This window comes from Pseudopodoces humilis, chromosome 10 (assembly GCF_049639895.1).
Source record: "Pseudopodoces humilis isolate 2021_Gansu_Grassland_sample_001 chromosome 10, ASM4963989v1, whole genome shotgun sequence".
Lineage (NCBI taxonomy): Eukaryota > Metazoa > Chordata > Aves > Passeriformes > Paridae > Pseudopodoces > Pseudopodoces humilis.
In genome coordinates this window covers 28,615,353-28,639,750 of record NC_142209.1, presented here as the reverse complement: position 1 = coordinate 28,639,750, position 24,398 = coordinate 28,615,353, and the positions used below count along the sequence as shown (strand labels likewise).

General features: G+C 41.7%; 1 protein-coding gene across 6 annotated transcripts in view; it reads right to left on the bottom strand.

The window, feature by feature from the left end:
• The window catches only part of FGGY (FGGY carbohydrate kinase domain containing), a 242,162-nt gene that overhangs the window by 36,772 nt on the left and 180,992 nt on the right, over positions 1 to 24,398 (bottom strand). For all 6 annotated transcript variants that reach the window (XM_088060213.1, XM_088060214.1, XM_088060212.1 and 3 more), the window contains 2 exons: positions 5,832 to 5,939; positions 2,514 to 2,575 (listed from right to left, as the gene is read on the bottom strand). In XM_088060213.1, the coding sequence (XP_087916339.1) occupies positions 2,514 to 2,575; positions 5,832 to 5,939 (170 nt within the window). The remainder of the gene's footprint in view (positions 1 to 2,513; positions 2,576 to 5,831; positions 5,940 to 24,398) is intronic.

Here is a 24,398-nt window from a genome sequence, read left to right as displayed (position 1 = left end):
GCTGTTCAGCAGGGACCTGCCATTCCAAACCTGCTTCTTAGCAGCATCAGGAGAAAGGGAGGACAGGTTTGGAGAGGAAGAAGGAGGTGATTGGCAGCAGCAAGCAAGAGCCATGGATTTGTGACCTCTGATGTTCTTTTTTTAATGATCCAGACATGCATGTGTTTAACTCTTCACTGCACTGCACCCAGCATGGGAAGTAAAGGCAATATGGAATTCCACACCGAAGTATGGAATTCTCATTTGTTTTCTCCTCCATGGATATTTGCAATGGCTGAACAGATTCAAATTCCTACAGCCACACAGAGAATATCCTTAAACATAATAAACCAAATTCTCTGAATTGTTCTGCTGAGAATTCCAGGGAAATAATTTATCATCATCGATAATCCCCCAAAACAAGATACCATGTTTGAAGGGAGCCTACAGAGAGACAATCACAAGGGCTTGGAGTGACAGGAGAAGGGGGGATGGTTTCACAGTGACAGAGGGCAGGGATGGATGGGATATTGGGAAGGAATTCTTCCTGGTCAGGGTGGGGAGGACCTGGCACAGGTGCCCAGAGAAGCTGTGTCTGCCCCTGGATCCCTGGAAGTGTCCAAGGCCAGGCTGGATGGGGCTTGGAGCAACCTGGGATAGTGGAAGGTGTTCCTGCCCATGGCAGGGGTGGCACGGGGTGGGCTCTAAGGTCCCTCCAAACTCACACCATTCTGTGATTATTTTTATTCTGTGTATATGACTTAAAAGTAGGTAAACACACAATCCAGAGTTTAGGCCAACAGCAGCTGCCACTTGTACCCATGATAAGGCTGAAGTTTGGGGAATGATGGAAAAGTAGAAAGGAAAATATAAGGGGAAAAAATAAGTTCAAATTTCAAAGTTCGTGATTTTTGTTCATTCAAATTAAATTCTTTAAATATAATAAATTTTTGAGAAGCACAGGGAGACAGAAGGTGAGAGAATTAATATGAGACTTGTTTAGTAAATTTATAGCAATACCACTGTTTCAATAGAAGAGTGATACCTGGAAAGCATTACCAGAATACCATTGAGCAAATTAACTTAATAAAATATTATCACTGATTTTATAAAACATTACAGCTCTTACTATCAGTGCTATTCTCCACCACTAACTGCAGGAGACTCAAATCCAGCATTATGACACCGTACCCCTGGATAACATGGAGGTCTACTGCCAATATTCTGTGTTTAGTGTCCTGTTCACATCACAATCTCAGTTTTTGCACTGTGGCATTGTTTGTGGTCAGTCAGTTCAGTATCAGATCCAGCAGACACAAGTAGGCTACTCCATAGGCATTTTTCCAACACAAAAAAAATTAATTTATCCTGGCATTACAGACTAAATTGTTTGTCTTATGTTTGTGCTTCAAATGGGGGCACTGGAAAAATGGCCTGGAAGCCAGAATTTTGAAAATGACCCAGTTCAATCTTTATTCCAAACATACACAGATGCATTTATTTCCTGATTTCCTTTTCCAGAGAACAACAAAGAGAATTCTAGGAAGCATGAATCTGTTTCATATTGAATCAAGTCCAATACATTTCTGGGAATCCTGGTCAAGTTCTTAACAAACAAGTAAGGCAGTGGGCCCTGCAAGGCAAGGAAGGGTCATCCAGAGAAACCAGGTAGAGCTTTATCTCCCCAGGGAGGACTGAAAATAACCCTGTAACAGCACGTGCTTAATCCATCTGTCAGGACTGACTCTGCCTCTCAGACCAGAGGGAGAACTGAAGGGAAAATGCCAAGTTTTATGGTTTTTTTTCTTTAATCTAAGGAGGAAAAAGACATTAAAAGAGAATCACATTTTCATCCAGCATGCCCAACTGTTCAGCTAAGACCTCTCTGGGAGTGATGGGAACCATCTTAGTATGAATCCAAGCCAAAAAAGCTTGAGGAAGTCCAGACCTGACAGAAGTGTCTGAACTGTCTTCATCCACTTCTAAAGCAGAAGCAGCTCAAATCCCACATCACACACAGACTCTTGTTCAAGGAATCCTGGAGCTACCTCCAAGTCACCCTTCCATTTAAAGTTTTGTCTGAAAATTCATCCTGGGTTTCTCTGTTCTATTTGTGCTTCCAAGCAGGAGTTTCTCATACAGTGGCTACACCTTCGTTTAGATGACTGTTTGAAAAATACTGAATAATATATTCCTAATTAAGCTACAGCCCATCCTTGGAGCTTAATTATTTCACCTACAAATTAAGACATATTGTTAGCCCAAGGCATGGAGGTCTGCTGAACAGGGCTGGTGCTATGGAATCAAGAAATACCTTGGGCTGGATTGAAAAGCAAAAAGTTCATATGATTGCAAAGGTATCTGAGGGCAGTCTAAACCTTATATTTATGAGCAATCACCTGGAAAGTCTTTGTAAATACTTCCAGCTCACTATCAGAGTGTTAATTCCCCTAACTGAGAATGAGGACACTGCTGGGAATACAGTGTGCCTCAGTGTGTAAGGCAGGTATATGATAAAGGAATAAAACAGTGACCTGGCTGCAGCTTTTGCCTCTAATTCTGGGAAGGCGACGTGGCCTCGCACCACATGATCGATCTGAAAAAGAGAAAAGCAACATTTTGGGCATGATTACATCTTGAAAATTCAGTCCTGGAAAAGGGAAAGGAGTGTCACAGCTCTAAAGAGAAGAGAGCTTCTAAATTACTCATGAAGTGTTAAATCCTAGCCCTAGCAAAGCCAATGGCAAAACTCCCACTGAAATTCAGGATTTGGCATATAAACAGTAAGAAAAACAAGCAACCTTGCACCAAACCCAGACCAAATGCTAATCATGCAGCTCCTCAGTCACAAAAGTAAGGTGAAAGGATGACTTTTTTTCAGTCCAACACTCCCTGCATGTCCTCTAGTCTCTCCCATTCTGCATGGATATCCTCACTGGAATTCTACCAAAGCATCTTCTTGGCCCAAATCCCTACATCATCTTTCTCTATCACACTGTTATGATAAAACACAAGGTGTGTTGTCATCCTGATAGATGCTTCATGCATTCATTGCAGGAAACAAAATGTATACCCTGAGAAGCAATTATTGCTATAAAAGAAGATCAATATAAGCTCTGTCTTACGCTGAATTTATAAGTCAGCTTGTCCTTTCACTCCAAAGTGGTTACCATTACTCACAAAACAAAGTATCAGGTAGAATAATATGGGCTTTTAAGACAATAATTCAGCAGGTTTTGTGGCCTCTTGGGAATATCCCATCAGAGGTGACAGTAAAAGCTAAGGAGGCAAAACTATAGCTGCTCAAGAGCACTGAGTATATTTGGCAGTACTTATTGACAGCAAATCACATTAGTATTTAATCTTAACAGCATGAGTCTAGTCCTGAACCGCATAATGAAGCATACACGTGTGAACACAGCAAAGAAAATAATGCATGACTGTTCTCCATGAGATCAGCATCAGAGTTCAAACATGTGCATGCTCCAGAAACACAGCTCAGGCCCAAATTCTGCAGTCCTGCAGAATCTCTTCAGAACACAGAGGTAGCTCATAAATTCAGAAATAAATCTATAAATAAATGTCATATATAGGTGTGTGCTATCAAAACACTGTTACATGGAACTGTTACAGGAGTTATGAAGTTTGCCCTTAATTCAAGCCATGGCCACATGAGGGATGCATCTAGAAACCCTTTCTGCTATTTTTTACTTCACAGTGTGTAATGATGTCATGCCATCCTTTGTCTCTGTTGTGCAATATCTTTTTTCTTAAAAATTTTGAAAATACAGCATAAAACCCCACTGAATATACAACTAAACAAGAATTTGCAGAACAAGCAACTTCTTAGTTTTTCATTTTGACTCTATTTAAAATAGTTTTCAAAATCCAACTGATTTCTTTTGCAATTGTATCCCCCCAAAAATTAGAGCTTCTAAAAGAGATCAGTTTTCCTTTTAAGAAGTTTGATCAGACTGTTAAAATTTTATGGAAATAATTCACCTTGGGGTGTTGATCAAACAATGGAAAGAATCCCTAAACATGTCCTTTGTTTTGGTATGTTTTCAGAAAACTTTAGGTGTGAGAAAGCAGGAGCTTTGAAATGACAGAGATAATAAATGCAATGTACCCTGCACAGTGCACATGGCACTGCCTCCTCCCATGGCTCCCTCTGTGTTTTCTGTTCATACCACCTCAAGAAAACCACACGGGACATTCCAAAAGTGTTTTAATGAGACACTTTCCCTAATATTCCTAACAGTACTTCAAGCTGACTTTTGCTATGGGTCCTAACAAGACAGTTCATTTTTTCCAGTAATTTCTTTAATGATTCAGGAATGCCTTGTTCTCTGGTACAAGAAATGAAAGGATTTTTAAAATCATCTTTTTGAAATGCCTTAATTCTCATTGTACATTTTAAGCGTGGAACCACTGTGAGCCAGCCAAGAAAAACTACTGACTGCCTGTATCCTGTCTGGAGCTTAGATAAATGTATTTACCTGCTTGGAATTAAGCACACAGAAACTTCCCTCTTAAAAGTGTACCTGAGAAGCAACATACAAGATTTGCTATTTTCCTTGAAAAATGGTCCTATATGCTATGAGCATATATTTATTATTTTATATGGACATTATTTACTTTCATGTTTGGCTGTAGCAGTTATTTGTAAAATGGGATGCTTTTTGGTCTTAGCCCAATCTTGACCTGAAAAATTTAAAGCATCCACATTCCACCTGCTGCAAAAACAGTTTTTAGCTACAAGGCTAAGGATGGGCTGGAGGTGGGGTGGGAAACCAGGCTGCAGGAAGAGGAATGACTGTGCCACTGAAGCTGTGACACGGAGGAATGTCAGGCTGACGTGGCCAAGGAGAGAGCACAGGAGGGATCCCCAGTCACAGCTCAGCTTGGGGCATGTCTGGGCTTCCCAATCCAGGAGGATTTCTGCTTCTCATTCAGTGACTGTTCCATATGGAATGTTTAAATGCAGAGATGTCCCAGTGCATTTCCTGACCATGTACTCCCATCTCCAGGCTTATAAAGAGATAGGTGGTGCTGAGTCAGGAGCGATTACAGCTGCAGTTTGTGACTGACCAAACCCTCCTGCACTTGGGGCTTTCCACAGGCCTGGGGTTGTCCCCTTCAGCCTCCCCAGAGGCCCCTGCAGCTCAGCCCTGAGGGCAGCCAGGGTTTCCACAGGTTGGGCAAGGTGACACGAGGAGACTCAGAAGCTCCAGGGTTAAGCAGTCACCAAGGTCTTGCTGAAATTTTTGGACTCAAGCCTAAATACTGTTGTGTACATGTAGCCTTTCTTTGAATTTTATATCAGTGTTTGACTTCTGACTGCCTTCCTGTAAATAAGAAAATTTATTTTTTAGTGAACCCTGTTTGGCTTTAATTTTTATTTCTAAATTAAATTAACCTAATACTGTTAGATTCTTTGTATTCAGGGGAAGAACTGAGTTGATGGAATAATATATTACTATTCTGTCCATATATCTTTCATTTATGCCCATCAATGAACACAACTGATCTATATAATACAATATGTATCATTTTCTTCACCTCAAAGTCTGTTTCAGCCTGCTAAAGCAAAGAATGAAGCCTATTTGCCTGTAAGATAATTACAATAATTATCACCACCACCATAAAAGGAAGACATGCCCTGTATGCAATCCCCTATCTCTACACAAATTAGTATTATGTAACAGACATAACATTCATCTAATTGTTAATTGCTTTCAGCAGCTTGGTACATCTCATGATCTTATGGCGGTGTTTCAGGTCTGAATTGCCAGTGAAGGAATTCCAAACAGCAGCAGGCTTGGAGTCTGTCTGTGTCTCCAAACACTCACCAGTTTTCCTGTAGCACTCTGGCCTCCCTCATTCAACCACAATCCAGGTACCATCGCAGAGAAATATGGTCCCCAAACACCAGGCACAAAAATGGGGGATTCACTGACCTGGAAAAGCAACAGAAAGATCTAGTGAATCAAAGTGCTTGTCAAAGTAGGAACTTCACAATTAAAGCTTGGCAACTATCAAAGTTCAATGATGAGACAATTTCTGCTTCTCCACTGAAATTACCAACAGAAGTGGAGATATACAGGTAGAAATTTACTCTAAAATGGCATGTAAAAAATGTTTTCCCCCATTTACTAAATATTTAGATGACAAGACACAGTCCACAACCCACTCATCCCACTGACAGAACAGCTGGGCCTGGCCAAATAGAAAATAAGAAATTTCAGGAATAGGAGCTGTGTTTTATGGAGAGAGGGAAACTGCCTCATTTCTATAGAAAAAGGCCTTACTTAGAGTGATCAGTGGGATACAACACTCTGCTCAATTGGCATGAGCAAACACAGGCACTGTAATCAGCCACAGGAGTTTCCAGAGCACCCATCCTGTACATTTGGAGAGTTCAGAATCAGGAGGGAGCCCTGCTGGCAGAGGACAGTGGTGTCCCTTGAGATCTGCCATCCTCTCCCATGCTGGCAGTGGAACCCCAAGCTCCAGTGCCCTCACAATGGTGCCAGGAGAGTCAGGTGCCTCAGGTGGAGGCTGCAAACCTGGGCTGGCATCTGCTTGGGTTCAGCAGCAAACACCAATCCATCTGCCTGGGTAAACAGCAGGTTCTGCCTCTTCCTTAGGCCTAGCTTTACAAACCACTCCTTCCTTCACACCTGTGAGGGCAGATCAGGCAGATATCTGAGCAGTGTCCCCCAGGCACGGGGCAGGGCTGTGCTCCACCGCTTGCACACAAATACCCCAGCACAGTGACAGCCCAGCCCCTGCACTGCCTGCCTTTGTGGTTAGACCGCTCAGGATGTGGGAGACACTGGTTCATTTCCTTTCTCTCCTTCAGAAGATGCAAATTAACAGTTTATAAGGGTGGAGGGCATTTTCCTTCCTCTTACAAAGTGGTTTCACTTTCAATAGACCAGACAGACTTTCTAGACTTTCCTTCTGGTTCAGCAGAGCACTGCCCAGTCTAGCAAGTAAGGCTCAGCACACACCAGGAACTGGGATGGTGTTGGGTCCCCACTTGCTCCAAAGACTAATTGTGAATGGTTGAACATAGAATTCGTGCAGCAGGGGCTGGAGGACACAGGCCATCCATGCCCTGCCAGGCTTCTCTTGGAAGCAGGATCCATGTTTTCTCTTCCAGGACCACATATATACACTCAAGTTAGACACAGCTGTGATTTCTCTGGGAAAAGAGAACAGCAGTGCAGTCCTACACCATTCCCATGATTTATGCTGCACTTCCCATTGATGATGGCTAAATCCGCAACCGTTGTTTTCTAGAAGGTGGGAACTACTAGCAGAGAAGGATACAAGAGAATTAATTCCCTAACAAGACCAGTCTGTGTGTTTCCAGTGCTGAAGAGCAAAAAGAGAAGTCTTAATCAATGGGACAATGGAGTTTTTTGTACTTAGACTTAGCTCCTCAATAGCAAAATTCTAGACCCATTGAAGGATGCTCAAGGTTTGCTGTTGAATTCAATAAAGCCTGGACTTCACATCAAAACAGTTTTGAGAATAATTAAAAATTCAGGCCTGTTCCTGTTAAATTTGGTGCACATTCTCTCTATATTTAAACAGGCTGAACTTTAAAGGCAGTTTTTACTAGCCACTAGGGATTATCCTCCAAGATGCAGTTTACTGGCATTTGTGCATCACACATGTTTAGTAAATACAGCAGCAGGGAGGTTTCTGCACAAACAATAGTCTGCTCAAGCCATAAACTTACAGTACAGCTGATTCTTGTCAGGAAGTTAAGTAGGAAAACAAAACAACAAAAATTTGTTTTTCAAAATACATCACCACAGTGTCAAGAAATGCTGATTTCTCTCAGGAACACATCTAACAAATCTGGGAATCCTGCTTGGTTCTCCCTTATCAGCTCTGATGCCCTGATTTACTCTGCCTATAGATGTATGTGTACACATGTGTCTGTGTGTCTGTACAAGATTTTGGCTGACTAAACCCATTAAAGAGCAAGAATAGCTGCACTGAATTTACAAAGGCATTTATGACTCCAAGTGGACGAAGCTACGTCAAAAACATTGCAAAGACATTTGGTTTTGTTTTGTTTTCTCTTAAAACTACAAATTAATACAGCTTTGAGTTTTCATCACCTCGATGGGGCAAGCCTTCTTTTACGATTTCAACAACAAAATGAAGTGCAACAAAAAGCAAGTCCTAAAACAAGCTGATTTTTAGACCAATTCCACTTCACTGACCTTACTGAGAACACAGAATTTGGTCAAAGTTACCAGTCAGGATCTGCTCTGAACTGGTGATGGAAGCAAGGGGAGAACCCAAACATCCCAACTCATTCCCACCCTACAGCCACAGACACAGCACAGGAGGTGACAAGGAACATTCAGGGCAGAAGGGGCCTGGGGTTTTGAAGGCTTATCTCAAAATATTTGTGATGCAGCAAACTTTGCAGCATTCTGCAGTCTGCTCAAGGAAAAAATCTGGTTATGGCAAAGGGATCAAGCTTAAAATCCAACTGTTGTGTCACCTGAAAAAAACAAGTTGCCAAAGGACATTAAAGGCATTGAGATGCTTTATGAAATCAGGGGAAAGTCTAAACATTAAGAAGGACAATAGAGTTTATAAAATAAAGAACAAAACCCAGACCTCTTTTCTGTTATTAGTCACAATTTACCAAATTGTCCTGTAAGTCTGACAACACCAAAACATTTAGCTTCGTTAAAAAACCAAATTCTCCCTGCAGCGAGTACTTCTGGCCTAGTGTTTTGGACACTCACAGGAATTTAGGACAGGATATTTCCATGCTGTCTCTTCTCACATTACACTGAGACCTTCCTATCCTCTTACTACCGAAGTACCATTTGTACACATTCCAGCAAACTTTCAACACATGAACAGAGCAAATGAGGGCATTGGGAATTGCCAATTGATGAATAAAGCCAGCAGGGCACTTGGTTATCAGTTTTGTTGCTGTGGGAACTTTTAACTGGAAGAAAGAACACTGGCTGTCATGCTGGGCTTTACTGATGTGATAGGGCATAATCAGATTTCCCATTTCCCCTTTCACTTAAGGAGTTTAATTCACATTTTGCAGATTCTGGGCTTTGAGGCACATGGAAAGGAGGAAAATTGAGAATAACAAACTCCCCAAAACAGACACAATCTTTGAGAAGCAATGGGGTGAGCATCCTCCTGTAGCTATATGCATCAGAAACAGCAAATGGTTTCCATTTCCCCTACTTGAAATATTTGGATGGTGATTAAATCTTTCAAGCCACGCAGCAGCTGGCATTTGTATTTTCATAATAAAAGGTCCTAATTCTGTTTGAGTATACATCCCACTCAGTCCCACTAAAGCACATGACTAGACAGAGGCATAAGGTTGGAGAAACAGTGCAAAGCTTGCTGCAGAACCTAGAAGAAAAGAAAAGCACAATTTTCCAGATTCAGGCTATTTTGGTTACAATAACACCATGTCTCTTTTACAGCTTTCAATTGCCTTCAGACATTCTTATGGTGATATAGGAGGATCAATGTCATTTTTTTTTTCCTTTAATGAGCTTAAGAAAATCCTTAATCTTTTTAGTAGAAAAACAACATGTGTTTCAGATTTATGGGCAATTGATTTTTATTTTTAAAGCAAATAAGAGATGTCATCCTTCTCTGGAAGTTGAAATACGAATTCAAAGGGAGCCTAAGATTTTCTGCCTTCCATTGAACTGAAATTCCTCCTGTGACACACTCCCACTGTGAGACATAGCAACAGTTATTATCTTTTATATAGAGTGAAACTGAAACACAGAGAGGATATCCTATGCTAGAGGTGAGAGTGATCTCTGCACAATTAATGCAGCAGGAATTTGAAGACAGAAGACAAGAGGAATCTGAACCTGTTCAGACTTTGAGTCATAAGCTGCATCTATAAATATTTCAGCTGAATGTGTTCACACAGGGCCTGTTGCCCTCATGGGTGATATGCCAGCTTAGACAAGGATTACCCAGACATGCAATTCCACCTCACAGTTACTCTGTCTGGGGATGGGGGAGAATCCTTTTGTGCAAGGAAATGTCACTGTTCCCTGCCTCCCCAGCACACACATTCCTGCTTGCTCAGCCCCATCATTTTGGATGAAACAAGCACTAAGCAGTTCCAAGATTCCTGCTCATTTGACGGGAAAAAACCAGTTCCACACCTTCTGAAAGGGAGAAGAAGGGAAATAAAGTTCTCTCTGGGCGGGTTTAACCTCAGCGTGTGCTTTATAAAAGATCATTCTAATATGTAAGATATGTAAACATTATAGAGCAATCAGAAACAAATGAAAGGATGAATTCAGTTTAACAATATTCAGCTGTGGTGCAACTGCCAGAAGGCACTTTTTGTTATGAATAGATCATTTGGATGAGTTACAGGCCAGACTTGAACCCTGGCGTGCGCTGGGAAAATCATTGTCAAACTACCTAAGATCAGAAGGTATCAGCAGCACATCTGGCAGCCCACAGAAATGAAAAATGTTTTTAAAATATAAAAGGCTATATAGAACTAAGGTAAATTAAGAAAGGACCTGCTTAAATGGCATTAATATGAGCTCTGTAATGTATTTAATTTAGATTAGTCCTTCCCACTTGCCTCTCCCTTTAAAACAAAGGCAGGCAAAAAAAATCCACTTCTGTTATAAAAGTCTACCTGGAAAAAAAGGCAGGAGAGGCTAATTCACAGCTCAAGTGAGTGAGTCAGAGGAGTCAGTGCCTTTAACCCAAGTTCAGCTCTCAGGACTGTCCCTGGATTCAAGGACAGCACAGAACACAGACCTTCACAGACAAGCATCACCTGGGCACCCAGCCATGCCATCAAATGAGCAAGTGACACCATGAGATTTGTTTCACTCAGCTTTGTTTTCCTGGACCAGCCATAATGATCAGGCACATGCTTGTGTTTCCTCCTCAGCTTTATGTAAATGTTACAGCAATCAGAGACAAGATAAAATAAAACACACCATGCTGGAGAGAGCAGTTCTGTGGAAGCATGAATTTCAGCAGAATTTTCTTCCCTAGTTGACACCATCTGTTGCTGGTATAGGCTTACACAAACTCCTTCAATAAAACTGACAGAGAATTTGGAGAATTTGGCTATTACCTGTAAAGCAAATCTTTATATTAACAAGGCATACTGCTATATCCACCTTCTGCCATTTTAATTTCTGCTTTTTAATACTTAGCTTTTGATATGTGGCAGTGTTCTGCTATCACTATCAGATTCTCTATTTATTTGCGATATGCCCTAGAGACAGGAAATCATTTCTGTGGGACCATCCTTGACTTCCACTCACTTCCATGAAAGCAAGTTTAATCCTTTATTCTACTTTTAGAGTCCAGCCACATTAGAGTCAAAACTTTTTAAGGTAATTATTTGCTAAGGAGAAGCAAATAAAGGTCAGAAAAACTGTTTGAAAATCACTTCACTTATCAGCTTCTATAGCCAGAAATTCAGAATAACAGCTGTTTTTGTTAGGCTAAGACAGGTATGAAGAAAAGATCTAAGATATTAAAGGAAAGAACAGAGAAAGAAACAAGAAAAGCACCGTATCAGTCACCAACTAATAAATGCTCTTTACAGTTCTGGACTTTGATCATTGACAAGTCAAATACTTTCATTAACTTTTCTGCTGACTTTTAACTTCCAAAGTTTCTGACTGACTGTGGATTGAAAATACTGACAGTCATTCAATTCAGAGGCTTTACATCGATGCATAAAATCCTGCATTAAGAAAACTGTATCATTTTGCTTCTGCTGACAGATGGGTCTTATAGAGCTACTCGTCCCCAACTCTCTGACAAAGAATGAAAGAGATTAATAAAAAAAAAAAGAAAGGACTCAAAGGGAAACCCAAGAATGTTTCATTTCTAGGTTTCTGGTTCAAACTTAGGTCATAGTAATAGCTACTGAATGTGTGATTTAATAACAGCACTTGCTGGTGGCATATAGATATAAATACACATATATAAACTGGGCAGCCCTGGGGCATGAAATTGTGTTTTCAGTGAACTGATGCCTACCCTAAAATTGCCATCCTGGCATTATTTCTCAAGCACTAAATGGGTTTAAAACGAAGCTTCCCCATAACTCTGGAGGCTATTTTCTAAGTTAAATGTATGGTGCACCAAGTCAACTTCTTAAAATATGTCTATTATTAGTAGTAATTACATACTAAACACTAAACAGTATTCTAGCTTCAGCCTGATGTAAGATATATTTAAGAAAATAAGGTCTTGGAACACAACAAATGTACTTCAGGACACAAAGGAAATTAAAATTTATTAATATTCCTATTCCTACAGGTCATACACTGCCAGCAATTTCTTTGCTTATATTTCAAGCTCAGGTCCCCTGGCCATCATGGGTTTGCTATGCAGCTGCATAGCTTGTGGTGGGCAAGTCACCAGCTCTGCTCCATGTGACAGGCTGGCATCCCCTGAGCCATCCTCAGTGACAGATTTACTCTGCCATGATATTAAGATTAGACCACAAAAATTTTTGCAGAGCTCACTTTATCCCCCTGGAAGGATGGAAGTCACACAAGTGACAACAACAACAGAGAGAGAACGAGGACTTTGGGGTTCTGCCTGAGCTCACCCACCCAGGGATGATTTTGGTAACCTGTTTACAGGCAGCTGAAGAATTCTGGCTTAGGGGATACAAAACACTTCCATGAATGCCTCACTGAATATGCATCTCATCACTTATTGCCAAGGCTATGCCACAGAGACCTGGAAAATTCAATCCCTGTATTAATTACCTCCCAGACAAAACTCTCTGTGCAACCTAAAACTAGGAGACACAAACGAATCCTTGGGGACTACTGTTACCTCTTATTTCAAGCAGTAACCTGTGTGAGAAGGGCACCAAAATGTGAATGACACACATGCAGAACTATTTCTAATTTTCTGAATTCTCCATAAAACATTAACTGGTCTACAAACTAGAGGCCAAATCAGGTATGTGATTAATGTGCAATAAAGAAACCACACTCCCAGGGCAACTTGATTGCTTCATCTCTGAAAATATTTCAGGTGAGTTATACATTGGGACTATATACTGCACAACCCAGCTCTATATCTAACAAGAATTAATTTGAGTAAAACTTCACCCAGTTCATTAAACATTTGCACAGTTAGATGTTTTTTCAAGACTAAATAACGAAAGGTATTTGAAAAAATTAAAACTTAAGATTTTTAATAAAAGAATACGTTGATTCACGATAATGTTAGTTACTCAGCTTGTACTGAGTTTATATTTATTGGTATAAAGAGGAATTAATCTAGACCAGCAGAAGTAGTTTGTATTTACTGGTGTAAAGAGAAATTCATCTAGACAAGGAGAAGACAAGGAAGATAATGGCTCTTATAAGAGTTAGAACACATCAATTAAAAGGTTGTTTAAAACTGACAACAACAAATCATATTTATCAAAAAAAACCCCAAAAACACCCCTGTTTTACTCCACTGTACTTTAAATATGCAACAGATCAGGCAGGGAACAAAGAAGTCAGAGACTGCACTTGTATGTGCAGTTTTTCTGGAGATCTGCCATTAAAACCAGCTTGAAGCTGCATTTCTGAGAAAAGCTTCTGACAGTGGATGCTCTGGGGCTGAACTAACCCACTGCTGTGACCCCCTGCACCTCCTGAGGCACATTTTCAGGCAGCAGCCAGGTCCAGCCTCTTCATCTGAGTTGGCTGGGAGTATTTTTTCCAATAGGCTGCATCAATTTTCAGCCCAAGGTATGTTTGGTATTAGAATGTCTTAGGGTACAGCCACAGGAATAAATTATTTTAGGCAAAACTTGGAGGTCAGTTGCCCAGCAAAACCACCTCTACTCATCATCTCTCTGTGGTGTATGGTGTGACAGATCCCAGGGACCTGGCACGTTCCACAGGAAACCATGGCCAGGAGTGCTGCTGGGGAGTTGCTGACATGGTACAAATACACACTATAGATTACTCAGTTCATTTCTTCATCTGCCCCTACTCTTATTTCACGATCACACAAAAGGATTTTTAAAATCTTGTTCTTGCTTTTTGCTTTTCTTTTTTTTTTTTTTTTTTAAATACCAGTCTTATGAAAGAAGCTGGCAATGGTATCAGCTTTAAACATTAACCAGCCAAGCTGGACAACTGGTATTTGCTTTAAGTAGAACAATACTTTTCACTTTATAAAATCCAGCCATTTTCCCAAGAGGAAAATAGAGAGCAAGACTGGTACCTACCTCTCCTACTGTAAACTTTTGACTTTTCTCTTTGAACTCAAACCTCTACATACAAAAGCAGAATAGAAAACCAGGGGGAAAAAAAGAAAATTCTACTGGAAGCAAAAAGTACTCTACATTTTGTTTGCCTTACTATTATCTAAGTAAAAATGGTGAGATGTTAATAAAAGAGAAGCTGACAGGGCCATGTCTGAATGCCTTCTTCAAGTCCTGCTCCAGTTCTTTGCTGAATTTTACTTGCTGTTTGCAGAAGATGGGAGATGGGAGTAATGGGACATGAGCATTTGGAAGCTGACCACTTAAAGCACAAGCTAGAAGAGGAGTATGGCTCAATTATAGCTCTATCAGGAGCACTAATTAACCATTAAGAGAAAAACAATTAGAGAGGGGAAATACAAAAATCAATGCTGTAAAATAGACACAAAGTTCTCAACCTTCTACAAGATCTTCTGCCAGCAATCTCCTGACCATGACTTTCCCCAGCCATTGTGAGCAGCAGACCCTCAGCTTTCCATTCATGTGGGTGGAAGTTCACCCAGGAAGCATCAAAAAACTCTGAGTCAGATCTGTGAATCAGGGTCACGAACCCCACACGTGATGGAAGAGAACAACAGCTCGGGATTAGGGAGCTCTGCCACCTTGGGAAGCTGGATCCTGAGACTCCTGTCAGAAAGAGACAAGTCCTGGATCAGTCTGGGATCCAACAAATGATGGTCTTAAAAATGTCATAACCTAAAAGGGCCCAGGGCCTAGGTGTGCATGTTTTCTTTCTAGAGTAATGGTGCTGTTTGCTTTGTAGAGTGAAGGGTTTCATCAGGCACTGCTGGATGGTTGAGAGAATGGATTCAAGAATAGGGAACCACTCCCAGAGAAGGGCTGGAGCAGAGGGATCAAACAAGCTCTGCATCAGCAAAAGGAGAGCCCAGGAGGGTCTAGGGAGCAGTACCAGATTATCAGGTCACTCAGTCATTGATGAGATGGGTCTCCAGCAGAACAGACAGGTCTAAGCAGAACATCTGCCTCTGGAACTGTCCCTGGGTTTGCTGTCCCTAGACACAAAAAAAAACAATCCTAGTGTCCTCCACAGAAAGTCTGCACCCCTGTGAAGTTTGTGTTCCTTGTGTTTGAGGTTAACCTCCTGTTTATTCCAGGAAGCAAACCTGGATTTAAGCCTGGGATGACTTGAAAGTTTCAGCTCTGGAAGAAGTTAAATGGGATTGAGTGCAGGGGTGATCATTCCAGACTCAGTCAACATCCACCATTTCCTTCTGCCTAAATCAGAGATGCAAGAACTTCAAAAGTCTTGTCAGGGACCCTGACTGAATGCTCAGCTTTGCAGCAAACCCTTTAAATTAGATTAGAATTTTGACTGTTCCAAGCTTAAATGTTCACATCCATTTTACTTCTGTTTTTTATCAGTATCCATTAACACTAAGCTTATTTATGTTTCAGCTTGGGAAAGTACACGATGGACACAAAGTAGCCTATGATCTTTTTCTCTTTATTCCCAAAGGTCAAGGTTTCTTTCAGAAATTGGTAAAAAAAGACCTTTAATCTGCTAAATTGTTTTCAAAATCCAAAACAGAGAAAAAAAACCCCCACATTTTTGATGGATTCAGATGCTTTTTGCTAAGCACTTAAGCACTAGCAGTTCTGCATTGATTTATTTTATTGTTTTATTTAGTGAAATGTCTGGGTACAGATATACACATTAACCTTTTTTTTTTCTCATATTAACTGTGTCGCCTTCCTTGAAACGGGAACTACAAGTGCTTTGATAAATGGACTGAAAGGTTGTCTGGTTACCCCGTGGCTTCTACTTGTGTCCTTGCTGAAATGCTGTTCTGGACCCTTCTGCAGCAGTGCTGCTCCATGACTCACTGCAGTTACTTCTGTGCCTCTCAAAACAATAGTTCACTGGGGATCCAGGGCCTCAAATGAGCTACAACCATTTATTCCACCCATTTATTTTTACTTCTCCTCCAGTGATAGATATTCACTGTCACAAAATGCCGGTTTGTGTGAAGATTATAAGTCTTGCAGCACATCCATTTTAACTTTGCACTTGATAACACAACAATTTGCTGCTATGGAAAATTAAATCCCTTAAAGCTCATCACACTATGAACTAACTCTTTTCATGTTTAAAAAAATGAAATCCAAGCCCAAAAGCCATACAGTACCTTCTAACCTGTTGTTAATGGTGGGAAGTGACAGGTGCCTTAAGGAAGATCACAGAAATACAGGAAACATACAATAATTTACACCAAAATGTCCTCCCAGCCTCCAGTGAGATGAAGTTCAAGCAAATTTCTGTTCTTACTTTCAACCAACACAAGAAACCAAGTCTTCAGAAGTGACTGATACTGCAAACAACCCACAGTGATCATGAACAAAAGCTCCATTTGTGCAGTAGAAAATAAATTATAATGACAAGTTAGAGACCAGTGCAAGTCTCTGACAAGAACACTGGAGTTTTTAAAGTCTCAGAATTATTCCTTTAGCTCATAGCCCTTCAATCGACTGTTCTGGCTCCTAAACAAACATGTCTCAGATATTACTTGCAGCAGAATCTTATTTTAGGAAACTACTGAGACCTCATCCCAAACTGAACGGTTGGGAATTGCGCACATGGAACAGCCATGCCACAAATAGCAAAACAAACTCTACCCCTACATGGCACTTGAGAAAAGCCCTCCAGGACCCCCAGCCACGCTCTGATGATTCCCAGGCAGATCCTGTCCCTGACACTGTGGCTGGATGCACCTCACACACACCTTAAGGATTTTCTTATTTATTTATTGCATGATACAGTTCGTTTTAGAGATTTTTCCCTTTTCCCCATTATCTAAGTGTTCCTTCTACATCAGTGAAGGCCACTACCAACAACAGCATCATGCCTGCAGTTCAATAAATTCTCTGCAATACCCCTGAAGTTGGAAGCAGATTCACATTATATGGGATATGCATTCACACACTATTTAAAACATATTTTTAAACATTTGAATAAGTAAATGGGTAAATCCTGAGGACCTTACCCGGTGTTTATTCAGCCCTTACTTACTGAGACAAACTCCCAAGGAGAGAGTAAACAGTGAGAAAGGACCTCAGGCCTTCACCCACAGCTGTAAACAATGAACTCAGCATAAACTGTGATTCCCAGCTGACACTGGGAGAAAAGCAGCAGCTAATGCCTCTCCCCACTTTGCTTACAGAGGGATTATATGAAAAGAGATTTACTTTCTCCCTAAAAGAACTTGCCCCATCCAAGATATTGCCCCATTCACAGCTGGAAGAGCAGCAAGGTTAGTTGAAGAACTACTGATTCATGAAATGATGAATTAGAAATGGAGAAAATTGGAAATAATAAGAGGCCTAATGACCAAAGACTGATGGAATTTGCCTGAGAGGGGAAACTGTTGCTGTTAAGAAGAATAAACATCACTGCATCTATACCCCCTTGACCACGGAGTCCTTGATACTCAGCACTCTCACATCACCTTGTGTTGGAAAGATGTTTGTCTGCACAGCTTCAGCTTTGTGCTCCTAAGTGCAAGTGAGGGAACTAAGGAAAGGCTTTAGTAATCTGACAGAATCACAGAGCAAACCAACTCACTAAACAAAATATGGGATTTTGACCCCAACTTTCACAACACTCACTGCAAATAAGGCTAATTCCAAAATTTTAAAACTAACAGAAAACTCTTAAGTTGTTTTTCATACAATTATTGTATTCCCTTGAAAATTCCATTTCATTGTTCCAGGGCCCAGAAACAATTTAAGACCAAGAAAATGACCAAGAATATCCCTTATCATATCTAATTTAATTTCTATTTTAGTTATTGTTTTACAGTTATTGTAGGAAAAAGAGCAGAAAATTGAGTCCTTTTTGTTCTCCCTGAGATCTAGACACACAGAGCAAGCAGGCTGTTCAATAAATCCATGCCTAATCACAAAAACAAGAGAGACAAGGGATCTGGAAAGGTCATTCATTATACATTTGTATGCTTGTGATGTGAGAAAAATCTCCTATGCAGCTCTCCTTGGAGCAGAACACTCCAGGAAGACACTTGGGGTTGCTCAGGATTTTGGGCTTCAGGCCAATCCATCCTTCTGGATCTAGAACGGAGTGATCAGATTTGGTTACCCTGCAGCCTTGATGGGAATGTTGCCTCTGTCAGATCTGATAGCATCACTTTGAAGAATACAGGAAAGGAAAACCAAAAATCTTCTGTTACAATGAAAGGCTGCTGCTGCTGCTGGATTTTTGTGAACAAAAATTAGAATATTGCTACTTAAGCAACAAATCAAAAGTAAGTTGCTTTGTTCTGTCCCCAACAATGAAGTGATGCTGTCATGTGAACATCAGTGAAGGAAGACAAACATTTAACTTTCCCAGAATCACGTAATACGGAATACAACCTCCTTCCTACAACAAAAGAAGCAAAATCCCTCACATCCTATTAAAATATACAGCTGTTACAGTTGAGAAATGAAGGTGTAAGGTGGATTGAGGGCTTGATCTAATAACAGTTGATCCCACATGGCTTTAAGCAGAGAGGTCCGAACTAGGCAGCCCACTATTTCCAGCAGCCAGACCAGCTAAATCTTTGTAGTGTCAAATGTAAGAATGCAAGAAGCTCAGTCTCTCTTGCTCACTCTTCCTAAGGCAAACCATGGGGAAAGGAGTGAAGAACATGAGAGGAGCCCTATTAGCACTCAGACCTGGAAAGCCCAACATACAGACACTGCAGAAAGAATCACGGAATCATAGAATTGTTTGGGTTGGAAAGGACTTCAAAGATTATTCAGTTCCACACCCTGCCATGGGCAGGGACACCTTCCACTATCCCAGGTTGCTCCAAGCTCCATCCAACCTGGCCATGGACACTTCCAGGGATGGGGCAGCCACAGCTTCTCTGGGTTAAGTATTCTGAAGGCTCAGTACCCTAAATCCAGCACCCTGATGCTCTGTGTTACACAAGCCAGCTTGCAGTGAACCACAGCGTGGAAAGCACTGTGTGTTGGAATTTTCAGTGTTTCCACTGATGCCAGTGAGTTGCCTCTCAAGTATAAGCCTTCATGGTTCTCCAAGCAGAGCATTTTTCCAAGCCTTCCCTTTGTCGACATCTATTATTTGAGTCTTTGAACTCAACTGATCTGTTCACAAAAGGCAAGGAGAGTTGAATGTACAGTTTTGTGGGAATGTTACTGAGCATTATCTAGTTTATGTACAATAGAGATCAAATTCAGATATGTTTCCCTGCACAGGTTGCTTACCATCAAAGCTCTGGGGTGCAAAACTTTGATGTCTCTGGACTGGCATATGCTAAATAGGAACGTCCCATTCTCCCCATCACCAAGGCATACCTGAGCTTTGAATTATTCCAGGCCAGGAACAAAGGAATCTTGCTCATAACAAAAACTTTTAATAACTCGCTGAGAAAGCCTCCCTTTCATCTCTGCCAAGCTTTAGGAAAAGCTGGGAGGCAAGCAGAAATAAACATTGTACAGACTCACCACTGCTGGCTCTAAAGTAAACTCTCCAACTTCCTATTTACATTTCAAGATCTTAAGCTTTGTGGTTTACTAGTTCTGCAAGTAAGTGCTTTGGGTTTTGGAGGCTGCCTGCACATGATCTCCCACCACTACTGAAGTCTTCCTAGCTTTTATTAATATAATAGGGAGGTCAGAAAAGCAACAATCTTTTATATGCCCTGCTAGTAGAAATATTTTACTTCTTGCTTTTTAAAAACAAAACAAAGCAAGCAAAGCATACAGTGGCAAATTAATGCCAGCAAAGGGGATATTACAGTTGTGTTTGTTTCTTTTTGAAACTGAGGACGCTGGAACATGGAACAAGAAAGTTTCATTAAAAAGGGTGTGGAGGAGTTCTTTGAGGGACAAGTAAAAGAAGGTGGCAATTTTAAGGATTTATAACCCTTCTAAGGCCATTGGCTAAAAAGACACCTGAAGAGCTCTGTGACCTTTTCTACATAAGCCTGAATCTGTGTACACTAAGGGCAACCTGCAACAACAGTTGTGAAGTAAATGTGGTTTTCATTTCATGCAGCCTTCCCTAAATGTAAAACATCTTCATTAGCTGGGCAGTCAGCACTGTGACTGCTGCCAAATGCAATATAGAAAGCGGCAGAACTGTGCCGAATGAGGACAGAGCGAGAGAAAGGCTCCTGTGACACTCAGTTCTTTCTCCCACTCCAAAGACTCTGGCTCATGTGCAGAACAGGCTTTACAGGGGAGAGGAATATTTAAAAAGCAGGAGGGCAGGCGCTTGTCAACTTCATAAAGCTCACACAGATCATTTTCCAAACTTGCCCAGGTTGCCCCATTCTCACTAGGTTTGCTTTTGGTTTTATTTTTTCCCTCCTGCATTCTTCCTCTGACCGTCCCAAACCCAGCGCCTTTCCCCTGGTCAGGAGAAGGACAAATTGCTGCCTGTGCTGCAGGCTGTGTGGCAGCCAGCTGGCAGGGGCTGTGCTGCCTGGGCTGCTGCCCCGGCCCCCCGAGACCGCACGTTCCGATCAGGGATGCCTGAGCGGGAGGGAGCGTGCGGGGCTCAGCGGCGCTCCCGGCACAGCCCGCGCTGCCATCCCGCTGGATCTCACCGAGCTCCGATCCCTCTGGATCGCACCGAGCTCCGATCCCTCTGGATCTCACCGAGCTCCGATCCCTCTGGATCGCACCGAGCTCCGATCCCGCTGGATCGCACCGAGCTCCGATCCCGCTGGATCTCACCGAGTTCCGATCCCGCTGGATCGCACCGAGCTCCGATCCCTCTGGATCTCACCGAGCTCCGATCCCTCTGGATCTCACCGAGCTCCGATCCCTCTGGATCGCACCGAGCTCCGATCCCTCTGGATCGCACCGAGCTCCGATCCCGCTGGATCTCACCGAGCTCCAGAGCGGGCACCGCCTGCTCAGCCCTGCTTTCCCCTCAGCGCACGGAGCTGAGGAGTCCCTGGCCCAGCGATTACTCCAAAGGCTGCTGCTTTAACAACGTGGCATGTTCTGAAGAGGAGACTCTGGTATCAGAGCCAAAATATACTGAATCCACTTGCTGGTCTGGCTCCCACTGAGATTAGAGATCAGGCTCCGAGAACACTTTGAGCCAGCATGTCTCTGCTGTCTCCTCTCCAGGATGTACTGCAAAGGACACGTACTGTGCATGCTCTGGGGGTGGAAACGTGCTTAACACTCTATTTGTGTGAACAAAGCTGGCAGCTCGGGAGGATATTGTGGAGCAAAGAAGCTCTATTGTGTTTGCCAGTCATCACGAGAATCAAATGAACAAATTTAGAATAACCAAATTGGGCTTGAGTTCCTTTAGCAGAAAACGCTCAAAGGCTAGTCAGGCTTAGTGAGAGAAAGTATGGGATATTCTTTCTGAAATAATCTGTAGTAAACTTTGGGACAGAAAAACCATCTGCTCATTTTGCTGTTCACGTAGTTGCTCTGTCTTTTAGATCATGCATTAAATCTGAAAAGGTAGAAGATAAATTACTTCTGATTCTCCAATTGTAAAAAATGACTAAATTATACAGTTCAAACCACATGCACATTATCACCTAGGGAAAAAAGAATTGTGCACCAAGCCAGGTGAGTCCATTCCCAATACCAAGTCACAGAAGTAACAAAAACAGATGCAAAAGAAGAAATTGCACCTACACTTGAAGAGATTCCTTGACAAGCCCCAAAAAGAGGTGTTGAGTACAGAGAATTGGTAAAGAACCAATGACTGAAGAACACAGTCCACACCACCAAATGAAGACAGAAAAAAAAAATTAAAAAAATCAGAGACTCTGGAGAGAACAGAACACAAACCTTGTTAATTTGGGACTCAAAATACCAGCAGATTCAGACTTTCCCCATTAATAAGCTAAAATTAGGCCAGACCACGTTCCCATTAGAAGCTGCCCTGCCTACTTTCTTCAGCTGGAAATCACAAAAGGTGTTGGGGGAAGAACAACAAATATTTTCACAGTGGCACAACGTTGCCCTGCAAAAGCACACTTGTGTCCAGGACTGGGACATGGGAATACAGAAATCTGTGCCTGAAAACCTCCTGATCACATAAGAGGTTTCAGAAGAAAAAGGATTTTTGAAACCTTTAAAATACCCCATAAAACCCTAAGACACTGGCAGGAAGACAGGCTTTTAGGGAAAGCAACTACCTTATTCCCAGAAATTAGGGCATGTCTGTTAGACCCATGCAAACTACAAGTTAGGAATAACAGGCAAGTTCCTGTTTCAGGGCCTCAAACCTGCTGTGATTTTGCTGGGAAAAACTACTCACACATTTTGTGTAGTCACCATGGCTACACAGGGAAAGGCTCCTGAAAGTTCCAAAGCCAAGTGTGGGTGCTGGAGCTCAGAGCCCCTGCCTGCAAAGCACGATGGCAGTGGCAGCCCACCCAGGAAAGTCAGGGAATAGTCTTGGGCACAGAGACCAAACCTGCAGGGATGAATCCCACCCCCAAAACAAGAGACAATCCTTCACAAGTGAAAGAGCAGCTTATTTGCCATTCCAAATGCAAATTCTACCCATGTCTTTTGCTAGGGCAAAGGAGGCAGCAGAGAATCATGTAAAATGCATAACTGTCCAAAAATATTCAGAAAACCATCTTTTCTTTTCTTTTTCCTCATGGATAATGGATGAGCCCTGAGGTGGCAGTGACTTTCAGCAACCAACAGCTCAGACCTGGGCTGGGGTCAATAACCTCATTACAACATGCATTTTGCTGCTGTCATGAGCTATTCAACAGGAACACAAAATTCTTTGTGTGTGTCTGATTACCCCAAACTGTCAGTGGTTAATTCCAAAAGTGCATCCTCACTTTAAAATGGTAGTTCTACCACAAATTAAACTATTATAGCCATGAGTAAAATTAGGTTCCACATTTGTACTTTCTAAAATATCAAAGGCATGATTAGCCAAGTCTTTTGTCTAAGATCTCTTGAGTCCTGGAGGTAATGAAAACTGGGTCGAGGAGCAGTTTCTCGGAAAGTTTAAAGCAAATGCTGTGTTCAAGCATTACCTGCTCCTGTGACTCATGGAGTACTTGGTCTATAGAATGGAACTACTGTACCAACACACAGATACCAAGAGCAGTCCCCCTGCCCTGACCAGAGGAGAAGGAAGGGGTGGAAAAGAAAGGCATTGCAGATGATTTTGAACAGTTTCCTGTTATGGCCCCTTGAAAGAAACCCAGCCTTACTTTCCCCCTGCTTTCTGTTTGCTGAATTTCTCCTGACAGTTGGCTCCTTCGTTTGCCAGAACCACAACAAAGGACAGCCTTGAGTTTCCACACAGGCCATTTTCTCCCTCTCTCCTCTCTGATCATCTCACAAAGGTATTATTGTTGCTGGCTCACTGGGGCTCAGTGCACCTGAGGCACATCAAAGGCACTTTTTAATGCCCGCCTGACCACACAGGTCTCTCTCCCACTGCATTAAATTAAACTCGATGATTAATCTCTGTAGCCCTCAGGGTCCCTTGGTGCACACAGAGAGAGAAAATATATATTTCTATCAAAACACAAGTATAATATACTTTCATTTTATAGCCCTAATTAAAAAAAGGAACAGCTAATTTTGGCCAAATGCAGCTGCATATAGGTCTCATTAAAGCACAAATACAACTGCTCTGTGTGCTCCATGTTCACTTCATGCAGCCTGTGCAGGTAATAGATAAAAGAACAGAAAACTAAAATCCTTTCACAGATTAGATCCAGAGAAGTTTAGAATTTACTTATTGTCTGCTGGCTAGAGATTGTTATACCCCTCCCTGTGCAGATGACTGAAGGCAGGCAGTTAAGGAAATGATTATAAAATGCTGAGTAGGTAGATTTAAGTAAAAATCTACTTAAATGTAGCAAAAACTGCACAAGCACCTATTCCTGAGTTTGAACTGAAGTGAGTTAAAGCCTTAAAAGGTTCTGCCTCATGCAGTCTGTGTTTGACTCTGGGGTTGCTTTGATGACAGAACAATCAACATGGATTTTATCACATCCCTTTTACTACATTAGCATATTTAATGGAGCCACAACTCTCATGGTTGTGGAGAGTGCACACAAAACATATTAATACTGAGGTGCCATGCTCCAGCTTGGGAAGCCAAACAATATATTAT